This window comes from Sorex araneus, chromosome 4, assembly GCF_027595985.1.
Source record: "Sorex araneus isolate mSorAra2 chromosome 4, mSorAra2.pri, whole genome shotgun sequence".
In the NCBI taxonomy this organism is placed as follows: domain Eukaryota; kingdom Metazoa; phylum Chordata; class Mammalia; order Eulipotyphla; family Soricidae; genus Sorex; species Sorex araneus.
In genome coordinates, this window is record NC_073305.1 from 62234269 (window position 1) to 62248746 (window position 14478).

Genomic DNA, 14478 nt, shown 5'->3' on the forward strand with positions numbered 1-14478 from the left:
TTCCAAGGGTTTCATAGAGTTAGTTATATTTAAGCCTAAAAAGCTATGGTATTTTGAGAAACTTGAGTACTTCGAAACTTGCAGGCAGGAGGAAGGAATGAAAGATGACCTAGAATTGGCGAACTCTATTGCTTTTCTTGTAGAGAAATGAAGTTGGTTTGCAGAATGGACCTTATGAGGACAGTGAAGTGTGGGAAGCTGGCTGGGGAGAGAGAGGAGGGGATGATGTGGGGAGTGAGGGAGGGACTCTCACACAATGGTGGAGGGAAGTGGGCACTCCTGGCAGGTGTGGTGTTGAATACTGAATGCAACAAACCCTAGGACTGTAAAATTGTCAATAATGATGACCAAAATAAAATATATCAAAATTACAAATACAATGCAAGCTTTGGAATGGCAAATAGCAACAACAAATCAATTTTTTACACATGATCATCAACAACAGCATAGCTTTGTAAGTGAGCTTATTTTGTAGCCAAACCTAATTCTTAATCTTGTAAACCCACACTCCAACTCTTCTGATCATCATAAAATCCACTTTTGTTGAGCAGTAACATCACATAAAGAGAACAACTCGGTTTTGGCTGGCAAGGGGTGGGGAGTGTGACATCGATCCAAGATGCCTCCTCTAGAAGCCTTTGCTGAACATGCACAAATAGCACATGGAAGTAGCTTTGATTGACAGCCGTTTTGCAGGGTTTGAGAGAGGCAAACCATCTGGAAATTCTGAGCTTAATCACATTTGCAAACACTTGCTAAAAAAGATGCCTGGAGAGGCAGACACAGGAAGGGGGCCTTTTCTGTGCATAAAGTAAAATGCACCGTCTGAAGCAATGAATGAAAAACATACCAGTAAACACCACTTTACGCCGCACTGTGAGATTCACGTGGCCTTGCTTGGCAGCTTGTTGCATGAGCTGGACGACAAGCTGGTGTGACTTTCCAATGACTGGTGTCCCATCCACACAAATTAATTCATCCCCGGACCTCAGGCGGCCGTCTGTATCAGCAGCACCCAGTGGTACGATGTGCCCAATATAAATCTGTTGAGTAATTGGATGAGGGGTGAAATACTGACCTTTTGGAGATGTGCTGGGGTCCACGGGGAAGGGAGATGCATACACTGATGTTGGGTGTGATGTTGGAATTATGTGCGTGGGAAACCATTAATAAGTGTTGTAAATCACAGAGCCTCAATAAAAATTTAAACATTAAGTTGCACTAAGAAAAAGAGATATGGCCTTTGGCTTTCTATTGCCCTGATGGCCTTTTACATTCCAGAGAACAATTCAATTCATTCATTCATACCCCAAACGTTAATGGAGTATTAATACTTATCATTTAATAATAATGGTACCATTAATGGGTACCAGGCAGACATAGTGTAGATGCTACAATAATTCTTAGATGGTGAGAAAAAAAAAAACATTTTCCTCTTTGATTCTTTAATGTTTATTGTGGTCTGATTATTCACTCTCCTTCCTCTTTGTAAATAAGGCACTTTATTTGCTCCATTTGCAAAAAAAGTTTTTTCTTCCTTTTCTATCTACTTAAGAACATTCTTTGTAAAAAACTCTGCTAATTATAATAGTTATACTACTATTCTTTAAAGGTCCAACTGTGTCCAGCAATAGGGAATGCACAACAAATATGGTTAAGTGAGAGTGAATCAAGCAAAATCTGGTGTGATGTCCCCACATCTGAACTATTTTAGCACCTGTGTACAGAATAATGCTTATATTTAATGACTTGCTATTATATTTAACTTTTAGAAAATTTAAATAAAAACATATGTACTTTCCAGTAAATAGTGCAACATCTAATTTTATGTAGCATTTATGTATTACAAAGAACTCTGATAAACAGAGGTTGAGAACATGGATTCTGGCCTCATACCTTTTCCAAAGCCTCTAACTACTAACGCTGTGCTTTTGAGCAAGATAAATTAACTTGTATTTTCATTTTATGACTAGAAAAATGAGGATCCATTTATAGATTTAATGGACAAATGAGAAAATGCGTATTACAAGTCACTAACCTAGCATCTAACCTAGCACTGTAAGTGCTCAGTAAATTAGAGTTATCGTTCTTTGCTTCACTTGTTTTTGGGACAACACCTGACTGTTGATCACTCCTGGCAAGGTTCAGAGTGTTGCTAGGGATTGAACCTCAGTCAGTGGCACACAGGCAAGCACCTTACCTGCTAATACTACCTCTCTGTCCCTAATTATCATCTTGCTAGGGAAGTGCCAAACCTTTACTCCTCTTTCCTTCTTTCAAAAAATTTTTTTCCATATATTATATTAAAGATGAGAAAACTGAGGTCCAGGGAGGTTAAATGTCTCCTGCCCCCTTTTCAGGGTTCTTTGCCTATTTTTGTAAAGAAAGCAGCCCTACTCCCTGCGCCTCTGCTGCTACCTCTGGAGTGTCTCTGAGTACTCTGCAGCCACTAAGACACATCACCTGCTACCAGCAGGCCAGGCCAGAGGATCAGTTACCTGTTTAATTAGCTGATGCTTTATACGGATATTTTTAAGAAATGGAGAAATCTAGATGCTGCAGCCACTTTTCAAACATATACATTTTGAGAGGAGTTGGGGGTATAAGGATGAGAGTTTGGGTCATATTCTGCGAAGCTCGGGTTGCTCCCAGAGGCTGCCTAGGGGGCAGGAGGCGGGGCGGGGGGATAAGGTACAGACCATGGGGTAGCAGAGATTAAACTGGAGTTTGGCTGCATGCAGTGCAGGACAAGAGCCTTAAATACGTACTCTCTGTCCAGCTCTGCAAATACAAACTTCCAGGAAAGGATCTATGGAGTTCGTCATGCTTAATTCTGTAAGGAAAACTCCATAAAATGCAATGAGAAACCCCCTCTGTTTCGATATATTTGAGTGTTTTCACCTATCTGAGCTCAACTTGATGCCGATTTGCTTTGTAGTTCTAGAAAAAGGGCACTGGAGATGGGGTGGGGTAAGGGCAGCAGACAAGAGACTCACAGGTTCCCCTGGTTCATTGCCACCCAGAATCCTAAATCCAAATCCAGTCTCTTTTCTCCAGAGGAAGATGTCCTGTTCTTGGTAATCTGGAACTGCAGAGAATGGAAAAAGAGGAGATGATTTGTCTGATCAAAGGACAACTATCCCCTAGACAACACATTTCTAGGCCCCATACTAATAGTGCTTTGTAACACAGACACAGAAACAAAACAATCTGGGTGGGGACATTGCAGAGGGCATTGGGGAAAAGCAAAAAAGCAGAATTCATCAATGAATCCTGTGTTTTTCAAAGGACTAATCACTGTTTGATAATTCCCAATCAAGCCCAAGCTATTATGCCTGATAAACCCGAAGTCTGCATTGACTACTCTCAATGTAAGGGAAATGAAGTAAATTAGAATAATCATGGGTCACCAAGCCAAGTGCCACAGAAGAGAGCTCTCACTAAGTTAGTGTGACCTCTTAAGTAGAGGCTGGCATGGAGGATTTAGAAGTCATAGTAAATTACCTGATATGTTTCAAGTAGAGGATGAAAGAAAATAGCTCAGGCAAAGTCTTTTCAATTAGAAAAACAAAACAAAAACCCAAACTACTTTTTCCCTTCAAGTAATCAAGACAAGCAATGTGAATAACTTGGTTAGATTATATTCCCCGCCCCCCTCAAAAGAAGATTATTCTCAAAAACCCCAGTGTTTCTAGATTTAAAGATTTGGTAAGATTTTAGTACCAAAAAGTACTATCTTCCATATTCTAAAAACCAACAGTGACAATGAAAAAGTTATCTAACAATGAATCCTATTTTGTCACCAAAATGATGCTTTAATTTTAGATTCTACACATAGTATTTTAATAAGTATTAATTTATTATCCAATAGCTTGGTGTTTTGCTTTTCAATTTGCTTTTTGGTTGTTTTGTGGTGCTGGTATCAAACCCAGGACATCATAAATGCAAGGCAAGTAAAATACTGCTATGATATATCCATGGCCAATAGTCATTTTACTTTTAAAACTCAATAATTGCTCAATGCTTTAAAATGAAAACCTCATTTTCTAAATTAAAAATTAACTTATTAAAGAATGTTTTCTATACATGAAAATTTTCTGCATACCCAAGGTCACTTGTTCAAGTGACAAAGCGTTTTCTACTAAAATCTTATTTATGTTCACTATGTACGTATTGTATTTGCAAACTATAAAATGAAGTCTTCTATTTAAAGAAGAAAATAAAGTTCAGCAACAGTTACTTCTAAAAGGAGATTTTTCAAGTGTTCTGCATACTTTCTGATTTATTTAATTAAACTGGATTTTGCACTGAGGAACCGTGTGGGCCTGAGGATTTAATTCTCATCTTCGCCAATTTTGTACAACAGAATAGGAAAGAAGAGGTGGTAATGTAGATTTCAAATTGGTAAAAAAAAAAAGTCCCTCTTTAGTGACTCATTTGTAAGCTTAAACTGTACAGTGAATGACTATACTGAGAAAGACGAAGCTAAATGAACAGGTAACTATATGCCAGAGGAGTTTGGATCCATTACTTTTGCTTGAGCAATCTTAATACCATGACTTAAATGGTGCTTTTTATCCAATGCTTTCTTATTGTAATTGCTGAGGCTAAGCCGCAAGACACCATGGTCCACAAAGTTAAGCGACATCTTAGGACTCCCACAAACATAATTTGAGGGATAATATTTTCTTGGGTATGCTAAGGTAACAATATTTCCTGTTCAAGTAGCTGGCTACAGGGTATTTGCTATATTAGTCTCACTGAAATGGCAAATTAAATCAAGTTGGGTCTCTGTCTTGGGTTCACTCGAGCAAGAGAATTATTACCAAAATAGACCAGGGGTGCTTTCCAGAAAGCCCTGGGTTTCTGGCAGAATGTGCCTTAAGTCTGTTGAGCCTTTCTGTGAACAAGGAGAGGGCCTCTGCAGAGTCTTCCAGCCAGACTCATTTTTCTCAGCATCATTTAACACAGAACACTTGCCCATCTGACACTGCCACCAAATATAGCAAGTTTATACCTTATTATTGTTCATTTAATATGTGAGGTATCCTGGTCTGAATGGTTGTCGTCAACAGATTTAGGCTTATCATACAGTTTAGTCCATGGTGGGGGGCACAGGGGGCAGGGCGGGGAAACACATTTATTTCTCTAAGGGAATCAATGGGAAAATTGGCACTTTTTAGAGAGCTTTTGTTAAAGGGAAAAATGCCTAATGACACCAAGGACGTTAAAGATGTCAATAATGAACCAAAAATACACAGACACAAGCACAATAGACATAGACATATCACAAAGAAAGTCTTTTGGCACTTCAAGTTTATTATTTTAACAATGATGTTCTCCTACCAATCAAATGCCATGTGCCCAAATATATAACTCTTGTGACAAATCAGTACCAAAACCACAGAATTTTGTTACCTGCTGTTATCTCTTAGCAGGGATACTGAGATTTTGTAAACTAGTCCCTCAAAAGGTCTGCTCTCTTTTTAATTTTACATTTATTTTATTGAAATTAAATTTTGGGTGGCAGCAGGATAGAATATCCACCTTTCCGACATTAATGTCTTCTTTCTGATGGAGAAGTACACACAGCAATGCTCAGGGGTTACTCCTGGCTCTGCACTCCTGGTGATGCTCACAGGACCATATGGGATGCTGGGGATTCAACTTGGGTCAGTCAAGGGCAAGGCAAGTGCCTTACCTGCTTGCTGTACTATCGCTCTGGCCCCCTTATTCTCTTTTTAAGCAATTCTAAGTTAAAAAAAAAGAAAGAAAATCTTGTCCCGCTTTTTAATTTTTAAGCCCTTGCAGAGGGGCAATCTTAGTAGTTAATTAATTGCCTTTTATTAACACGAGGGACAACTCAATAAAGCAGTCAAAAGACTTCCTTTGATAATTAGGAAGGTGGAATCACCAGGTTTACAGAAAAACCTCCTGGTGTCTTCATTGCTATAGACATACAATATATTTGCAGACGGAGCTAAAACATGTCCTTACTTTTTATTTCATTTCGATCTGTGTTTGGTCAAGGAAAGTGCCAAAATTCTCCTTCATGACATTTCTTCCTTACCTTCTTCTCTTTTTCTAAGCCTCTTCCCAACCCCCCAGACCAATGAGAACATCAAACACGATGAATCATAATGGAGAAATAAAAGTTTCAGCAGAATCTTACTCTGACATTCTCCAAAATTCGTGGAATTGATTTCTCTCTCTCTTTCACCCTTGCTCAATCCCGATGCAGGCGAAGGTGACATAGCTGGAATATTAATTTCACAATTTTGCAAGGCTTAATGTATGTGCTTTCTCTTAGTTCATTTTAATTTAGTTCTTATTGATAAGAAATGTGTAGTTAAGCTTTCACAGTAAAGGTCATGGCTGCTATGGGTTTTAAAAGACTATAGTTCCTGTTCTTTTTATTTTTCCATGGTGCTTTTCTTGTCAAAAAGCTGAAATTTACAATTGAATCATTGAGAATTTATAGAACTACTATAACTATCTTAGGCTCTTCATGTTTAATTATACCCTAAAGTACACATTTTCATATGAGCTTGTTTTAATCAAATGCAGTGAACTTTAGGTGTGTCTAACCCTTATTTCCCTTTGCTAAAAATCTGTATGCTTTTCTCACTGCTGCACTAAAGCAACAGTTTAAAACAACATCAAGTTCCTGATGGAATTCGTTCTTAAGCTAAAATCTGTCTTAATGAGTTTGAGGCAGTTCAACCAGAATAGTTTCTTATTTAGACACACAAATCATCAGATCTGGCCAAGAGCTGAACAAACACATAAATACAAACTACCAGAACAGTTCTTAAAATCTAGAAGTGCATGCATGCTCATTCAATGCAGTATGATAAAGGAATCCATTAAGCAATTCCAGATTTGTATGCATGTGTTTCCTGAGCAGGAAAGGCCTGCAACGTTTGTCAGTGTGACAGCTTTGACATTTCTTTCCAGAGTATTCTGTGAACAGGCATAGTTTCAAGTGCAAGCTTCAGACTTCAAAATAATTACTTGTAAATACAGGAAGATACGATTTTTCTCTCCCTGAACATCCATTACTAATAAGGTTTACTAACAGGTGCCATTTTTAAAGAAGTACACAATTGGTCTGTTCCCTGGAGAAAATATAAAGCCGGTAACAGGAGTTTTTACAGGAGTTCCACGACTGCCTTTGTTTTCAATTAAATATTTAGGCCCTTCAAAGCAATGAATTAAAATATATGCAATTCAGATTGATTCCTTTTTGACACTGCTGTTTTAACAGATGGTCATATCAAGAATACAGCATTTTTAAAAGCATTTACACCATGTGAAGAAATCTGATCAGAGACTGTGTTGAATTCATCTTGCCTTTCATAGTGAAATGAAACATAAGAAATACATGTTTGGGTTATTTTTTTAAAAGGTGAATAACATAGTACAACTTAAGGTACTACTGACTTTAACATTCCTAGTTTTTTCCTGGAGTTCTTGGCTCATTATAATATATCTTAAGAGAATTTAAAGGGGCAGGGTGTCACATCTAATAGGGCTACATGTGCTGTATTTACTCCCACGAAGACAAGATAAAATACAACCTATGTGAAGAAACTGATCTGAGATACAGCAAAATGCTGATTAGAAAAACAAGATTGATGTAGGTTCGCTCATAAGTACTCTGAAAAGAAGAAAAGCTGTGACAGATACTGAATAATTACCAGGGCTGAAAAGTCTTATCATTATCCTCATTTAGTAGAGAGAAGGAAATCCATGTGAATCTTAACATCAATTAGGTTGCAATGATCACTTAATTATAGTCTCCATCACACAAAAAAGAATTGATTCTATCTGTGCTGCTAGATACTATTCCTTCAATGTTCCTTCAAGAGTGAAGGCATAAAACTAGCTATATGTACAAATATTGCAACCTGATTGACATCTGAACAATTCTGATGCTTGAAGCTGCTGGCTATGGCAAGATTATAAAGTTTGCTGAGGGACCACACCTGACAGTACTCAGGGTTTACTCCTCGATCTGTGCTTGGGGTAGGGGTGAACAGCTCATTCCTGTTCCTGGTGGACTCAGGGAACCATATGGGTGTTGGGAATTGAATGTGGGTTGGCTGTACACAAGGCAAGTGTCTTACCCTCTGAAATATCTTTCCGAATCCTCCATTTTTTAAAAAAAGTTTTGGGGCCACACCAGAGTGCTTACTCCTCACTCTGCACTTAGGCATTACTCTTGGTGGGTATATGGTGTTCAAGGACAAAACCTGCATCGACCACATGCAAGGCAAGTATCCTACCCATTCTACTATCTGTCTTGTATCTTTCTTTCCCCTGATGCAAACTTTTAGAAGACTGTAATAAATGCAAAATTATTATTATTGTTGTTGCTGTTGGGATTACTATTTTCTTTTAGACTGTGCCCAGTGATGCTTGTGGGATCGTGTGATGCTAGGAATGGAGCCTGGTGTTCCTGCATGCAAAGCATGTGCTCCAGCCTTTGCATCATCTCCTCAGCTCTAAATGCCAAATTTGGGGGAAATTTTGCTTCCCACCAAGGATAAAATGGCATTTGAATTGAAGCTTCTTATTAGACAGAAGTGTTAGAATTACCTAGCAATCTGTCATGCCTCCACCAGTGTTTGAGTACACCATTCACATTACCACAAAAATATTCACACATGGGAAATTCAATCATCAATATATATGTCCTGCGAAGCACAAACAGGGTCAATAAAGCAAACTCAACATCAGGTCAAGTTGGCCCACAGATTGGAGAGCCACACAGTTAAAGAGAAATGTAGAAATATTTATTTTCAGAAAACATTTCTCCAATAAAATCACTACAATTAGTGAGAAGACAGTGGGAATAGACTCCAGGTCCAGATTTAGCAACTATTGCTTGTGAGAGATATTCCAACTGGAAACTCATTTCCTTTAGCTTGGAATCAAGCACATGCTAGGGGTCTCTCTAGGCCAGACACTACATAAATCCCTTCTCCTATGATCTGGCTTTTGTCAACATAGTGACCTGTTAGCCAAAACAGGCTTTTAAATCCCATGCACTGTTATAGTAAGAAGACAATGAGCATTTCTCCTTCGGGATAGGACAGGACAGAGGGAGCCCTGAGTGGCTTCTAAAATCTGATAATTAGCCAAGGCTCCAGATTTGCCTTGTATCCCCTAATTGCTGAATTTCACCCGGTAGTGTGGCCAAATTTCCTTCTCAGACAGGGATGCTGGCCTCATTCCCTGGTTTTGTTTGGGTCACAGAGGAATTGCTTGAGCCAGCAAAGGAAAGGGTTCAGAGCCAAATCTAAGTGGGTGGGCAAGAGGCCACTTCTCACTGTCCACCAAGTCCTAAGCTGTGACTCTGCAAGGGGTTTGGCTTCAAGAGGACCACGGAAGCTGTGTCTAGAAAGAAAACCTGTGGCAAGGGTAAAGGGGAGAAAGAGGATGGGCAAAAGGTCTCCTTTCTCTCTCCCATTTTTAATCAGACCGTTCACCAAATCTGGACTCCTTCTTAATTAAGTGTTCTCTCTAATCCCATCCCCCAAAGAGAAAAGAAAGTGCATGGACTTCAAAGCTGCTTCATCCTAACCCACCATACCCATGAGGAAATGTTAATAATATCAACTGCATCCCTACCTGCCCATTTGCAGTCCCTAAGATGAAAGCCCAGCAAGCTACCGAGAGTATCCTACCCGCACGGCAGAACCTGGCAAGCTACCCGTGGCATATTCAATATGCCAAAAACAGTAACAACAAGTCTCACAATGGAGACGTTATTGGTGCCCGAGCAAATCGATGAACAACAGGATGATAGTGCTACAGTGCTACAAGACGAAAGTATTTTTGGGAGCTCAGTACTGGTAACTGGTAGTGCGGGTATCAGTGCTTATTTATGGTGAAATAATCTTGGAAATGATTTTATGATAGAAAGAAATGAAACACGAAGGCAATACTGGGCCAAAAAGAGCTAAAGAATTAGGTTCTATGCCTTGACTGGTTCATACTAGGCAGAAAGGGAAAAAAACAAAGGAGCATTCTTAACCATAGTATAAGTAACGAAAGCACAGAGTAGTCAGATATATGGGGGAGTAGGAAGATTGCTTAGAAAGACTGGCAATGGTTTAAAGAACAACAGCATCAAAATAACCCACCATTCTTAAAAAATGAGGAAAGAATTTAATTTTTCCTCATGACTCCTTCAATCCAAGCCAATCATATTTATGTCCTATTGTATATCAGAGCTGTTCCACAAGACACGAGCTCAGAGCGTGTTACACTCCCACACAGGGTGAATTAATGAGGCCGTGGCTCTTATCTGCTACTTCTTTTAACTTAAAGGAAAAAATAAGTTCATTTTTACCCTGGCCCTTTATTTGATGGCCGTATCTACCCTTCCCCAAGCAGAAGACACAATGGAGCCTTCCTAAGTGTCCAGCAATTCTGTCTCGGCTCTGAGCCGCTTTGGCCTTTGACACTGATTTACCTCTTTCCAGGCTACCTGCTGACTGTCTATGCTAATAAGCCTCCAAGATGGATTTTGCGAAAGAGGGGAATCAGAGTGCTACTCACGTCGGTTTTCATACATGCTCCTGGACTGGGCCCAGATTTTAAAAGGATCTGGTTTTTTCTGCCCAGAACTGTCGGCTTGCTCTGGTGTCGGGGCCTCTGCAGTTGAGTACTCGGGGAGCACTTGCGTGTTGTGGCTTGGAGATGCTGTGTGCAGGCTTCGGTGGCTGGAAACGCTGTGTTGAGAACTATTCTGGCTGTCTTTTCTTTCCAACGGTTGCTGAAAGCAAGCGAGAGGGGGCAAGAAGAGATCATTACTGGTTCTTGAAGTGGGTGTTTTCCATCAGCTTGTCTTTGTTCAGCACTTCTGCGCACACAGACATAAATATATCAACAACGTTTTGGCTTCCACCTTTTTCCTGCTAATACTGAATGCAGATAAATCCCCAGGTGACTGGCAGACAGAGAGAGGGGCGGGCCAGATGGAAAGACATAATCACAAACCAGGCTGCTCTCTGAGCTGGAGAGGAAGACAAATCCAATTTCCATAATAGATTCTCGGCTCCAACACTGGGCTCACTTATTACAAGATGTATCTGTTTTGAGATCCTCTTTTTTGAACAAAAATGTGACACAAAATACAAAGAGGGATTTAAAAAAAAAAAAAATGTAGGGTTGTAATAAACAAAAGAAATGAAATCAAGACTAAAAATGCTCCTTGGGACTTCAAGCCTCGCGTCTTTTGGCAATAAAATCCCCAACTTTGAACTAAAGATTTGCCATTAGTTCTTTCAGACCAGATCTTATAAAAATCACGCCTTGCCTTCTAGGGGTTTTTGTATGGACATGTACATAAATATTACATGAAGAGCTTTCACAATTCTTAACCAATTTGGGGAGGTCACACTTCACCTTTGAACCTCTGACACTACTGTTTATTGGAAGACATGATCAAATTCTATCTACAGGCTGATCTTGAGGGTCAACCTTCTAAAATTGGCAACTTGTCCAACGTCCAACTAAGGGCAAGAGTTTCATTTTAATTTCAATAGAATAAGATGTATCCTTTTCCTTCAAGTTCTGCTAAGGAAAAGAGTTTCCCATTTTAAGAACATTCTTTGTTTGAATACCATGCAGGTTGAATGGAGAGTAAAACCTGTGGGAGGAAAAATACCGGGTGGGAAATAAAATAATTTCAGCTCTTATTTTCTCCAATAAAAGATGTGGTGAGTGCAGTGTTTAGTTTTCCTTACTCCTTCCCTGCTCACCTTAAAAAAAAAAATCCTGGGGCTGGAGCAATAGCACAGTGGTAGGGCATTTGCCTTGCACATGGCCGATCCGGGTTCGATTCCCAGCATCCCATATGGTCCCCTGAGCACCACCAGGGGTGATTCCTGAGTGCAGAGCCAGGAGTAACTCCTGTGCATCGCCAGGTGTGACCCCCCCCAAAAAAAATCCTGAACCTGGAAGACTTCACTGTCATCTGAACTATACCTTATCCTTATTCTGACAATAAAGGGGCAGAGGAAAGGATAGATATCTCCATCCTCTCCTATAAATTCTATGTAGCTAATGATTTTAAATAACTTATAAAAAAATCTTCGACCTACCAGACTGATGGGAGCATTACAGTACTTTAGATTTCTTTATAGACACAAAATCTCCCCCTTGGTCCCATAATCAACACTATTGAGATGGCTTTTCCTTGCACTGTTCCCAGGTATCTTAATCTTTCCTTCACCATATCTACGGACATTCACAAGGTCCTTTCATTTATCTTTCAGATCTCTCAAGTCCCTGTCTTTTCAGTCCTGCTTTAAAATAAGTCTCCAAAGAGAGCCCAAGGAGGACAAAAACTTCATTTATCCTTGACTACAACAGATTACAGTTCTTGGAAATCGGTTCTTCCAAGGACCGAGCTGAAGAAAATGGGGCATGGAGTGAATGAAAGATAGACCGTTAAAATTATATTTGGTGTTCCTATGAGAGAAACTTGAGGACAACATTCTAAATTAGCAAAGAAGTCTTGTGCAAAAGGCTACTTCATGTAGACTCAAAGGACCACACATTACGGTGAAGATGCCAGGTAAACTAAGTGAGACTTGGTCAGTGACAAATCTCTTAGGAGAATGGAAAAAAACAAACCTGGATGGACAGCCTTGCAAACACTTAGACTGGAACCTGGTTCTGCCCACTTCTACCAGTGCCCTTACCAGCAGTGAAGCTGGTTGGTCTCAGGCAATCTGCAATCCTGTGACAGAAGGTCAATAGCATATTTCTTGCTTTCCCTTAGAGACGTGCTCAGGATTTCAGAGGAGAAAAATGTTAATGATAATTACAATACCCATCCTCTTTTGCAAGTTCATAGAAATTTGTTTCGTTCCTCTCAGTGGCCTTTTCAAGGGTCTCTAATTATAAACAAGTACATGGAGCTAGATAGCCCCACTGAGCTACATAGTTCTTCTGGGTGTGTACACACTTTACTAACATGTAGGGAAAAGTGTGGTTTTCAGAGCCATTCCCACATCCCACAGTCACCTCCATGTGAAAACTGGCCTAGCTTCACAGCTTCGTGACTAATCTCAGGAGAGCTGCAGGCCCACCCAAGCCACTGAAACTCAGTGGCTCAGTTCTACAGATGCTGGAGTTCCTGAAGCGTGCAACTGCATATGCAGACACTGCCATGCTTCCAAATTCCACAATGCTAATAGCCCAGTAAGAGCACAACAATGAAATGGGAAAGAAGCACAGACGCCAAGTAAGCTCAATACACAAAAACCGTAACACAGCGGGCTCAACTAGCAGCAAACAGCTTAGTAAACCCTCAGATGGCGACTTGCACAATTCCATTGTGAGATATAACTTTTTCACAATTTTTTTAAAATGGAGGTATTTTTAAATAATTCCATTGCCATTTTGTTGTAACAAGCAATATAAAATAAATTGAATTGTCCCTACTAAGGGGGTAAGCATGAGTGGTGAGAGGAAAACTGGAGAGAAGGTCACACTGGTAGTAGGGTTAGTGCTGGAACACTGAGTGCCCGAAACAACTGTATGTATTATGAATACTTTTGTATACCACTGTGTTTAAATAAAGTTTTTTTTAAATGTGATTTTCAGGGTAGAATTTTCTCTCTTTATTCCTTCCTGGACTACTTATTTTTATTTTATATTATACAGAAAATGTTTTTATACTTAAAGCTATTTTTATTTCAAAACAGTAACAAATTTATAGGATGCTTACTTTTTGCGTGTTTTTTGGAGGGGGGGATTGGAGCCATACCTGGTGGTACTCAAGAGACCATACGTGGTGCCAGGGATCCAACTGCATCTGTCATCGTTAAGGCAAGCATCTCAATCCCTGCACTTTTTCTCTGACCCTACTTTCTATTTTTCACATTTTGGAATAGTTTTCTTTTTGGTCAGCCCTGGGATACAGTAGGGAGTGAGCAGGAATTTTAAACATGAAAGCTAATAATTATGTAGATGAAGGATCTCTGAGAGCTGCATCCTCTCCTCAAATGTTCACTTTAACTCGGTTCCTCAAATGCTTGATTGTGGGCTAAGTCTGCTGACACTAAATTCAGTTCATAACTAATATCAGCTTCTGCCTCTCTGCCTCTCAGCTTCCTCTGAACTAAAACCACTCATCAACTCTTCCCAGTATCTCAAGGCCCTCTGCTGAGCCTCTCTGCAAGAGAAGCAGAGACAAACAGCACTTGCCTCTCTCCTGTCTTTTCTGGGATTATTTTGAAGTCCTTGGAAACCCAACTTGAACTTCTTCCCATTAGCTCTTTCTTCTGGAAATGGGGAAAAATGGTTTTCTGGCGACCCCTCCCCACTGGAAAAGTCTGCTTAAAGGGCTGGGTCTTCTGCACAAATGCCCAAAGGCTTTTATCTCCAATCTAAGGTATGCATGAAGATGCTGTGTGTGATCTTTTGTGTCTGAATAACAAATCTCTGACATAGAGG

General features: G+C 39.8%; 1 protein-coding gene across 14 annotated transcripts in view; it reads right to left on the reverse strand.

The window, feature by feature from the left end:
- Positions 1 to 14478, reverse strand: part of MAGI1 (membrane associated guanylate kinase, WW and PDZ domain containing 1) — a 754097-nt gene that overhangs the window by 26453 nt on the left and 713166 nt on the right. For all 14 annotated transcript variants that reach the window (XM_055137091.1, XM_055137098.1, XM_055137099.1 and 11 more), the window contains exons 13-16: positions 10570 to 10786; positions 6173 to 6256; positions 2997 to 3088; positions 851 to 1043 (exon numbers count right to left, since the gene is read on the reverse strand). In XM_055137091.1, the coding sequence (XP_054993066.1) occupies positions 851 to 1043; positions 2997 to 3088; positions 6173 to 6256; positions 10570 to 10786 (586 nt within the window). The remainder of the gene's footprint in view (positions 1 to 850; positions 1044 to 2996; positions 3089 to 6172; positions 6257 to 10569; positions 10787 to 14478) is intronic.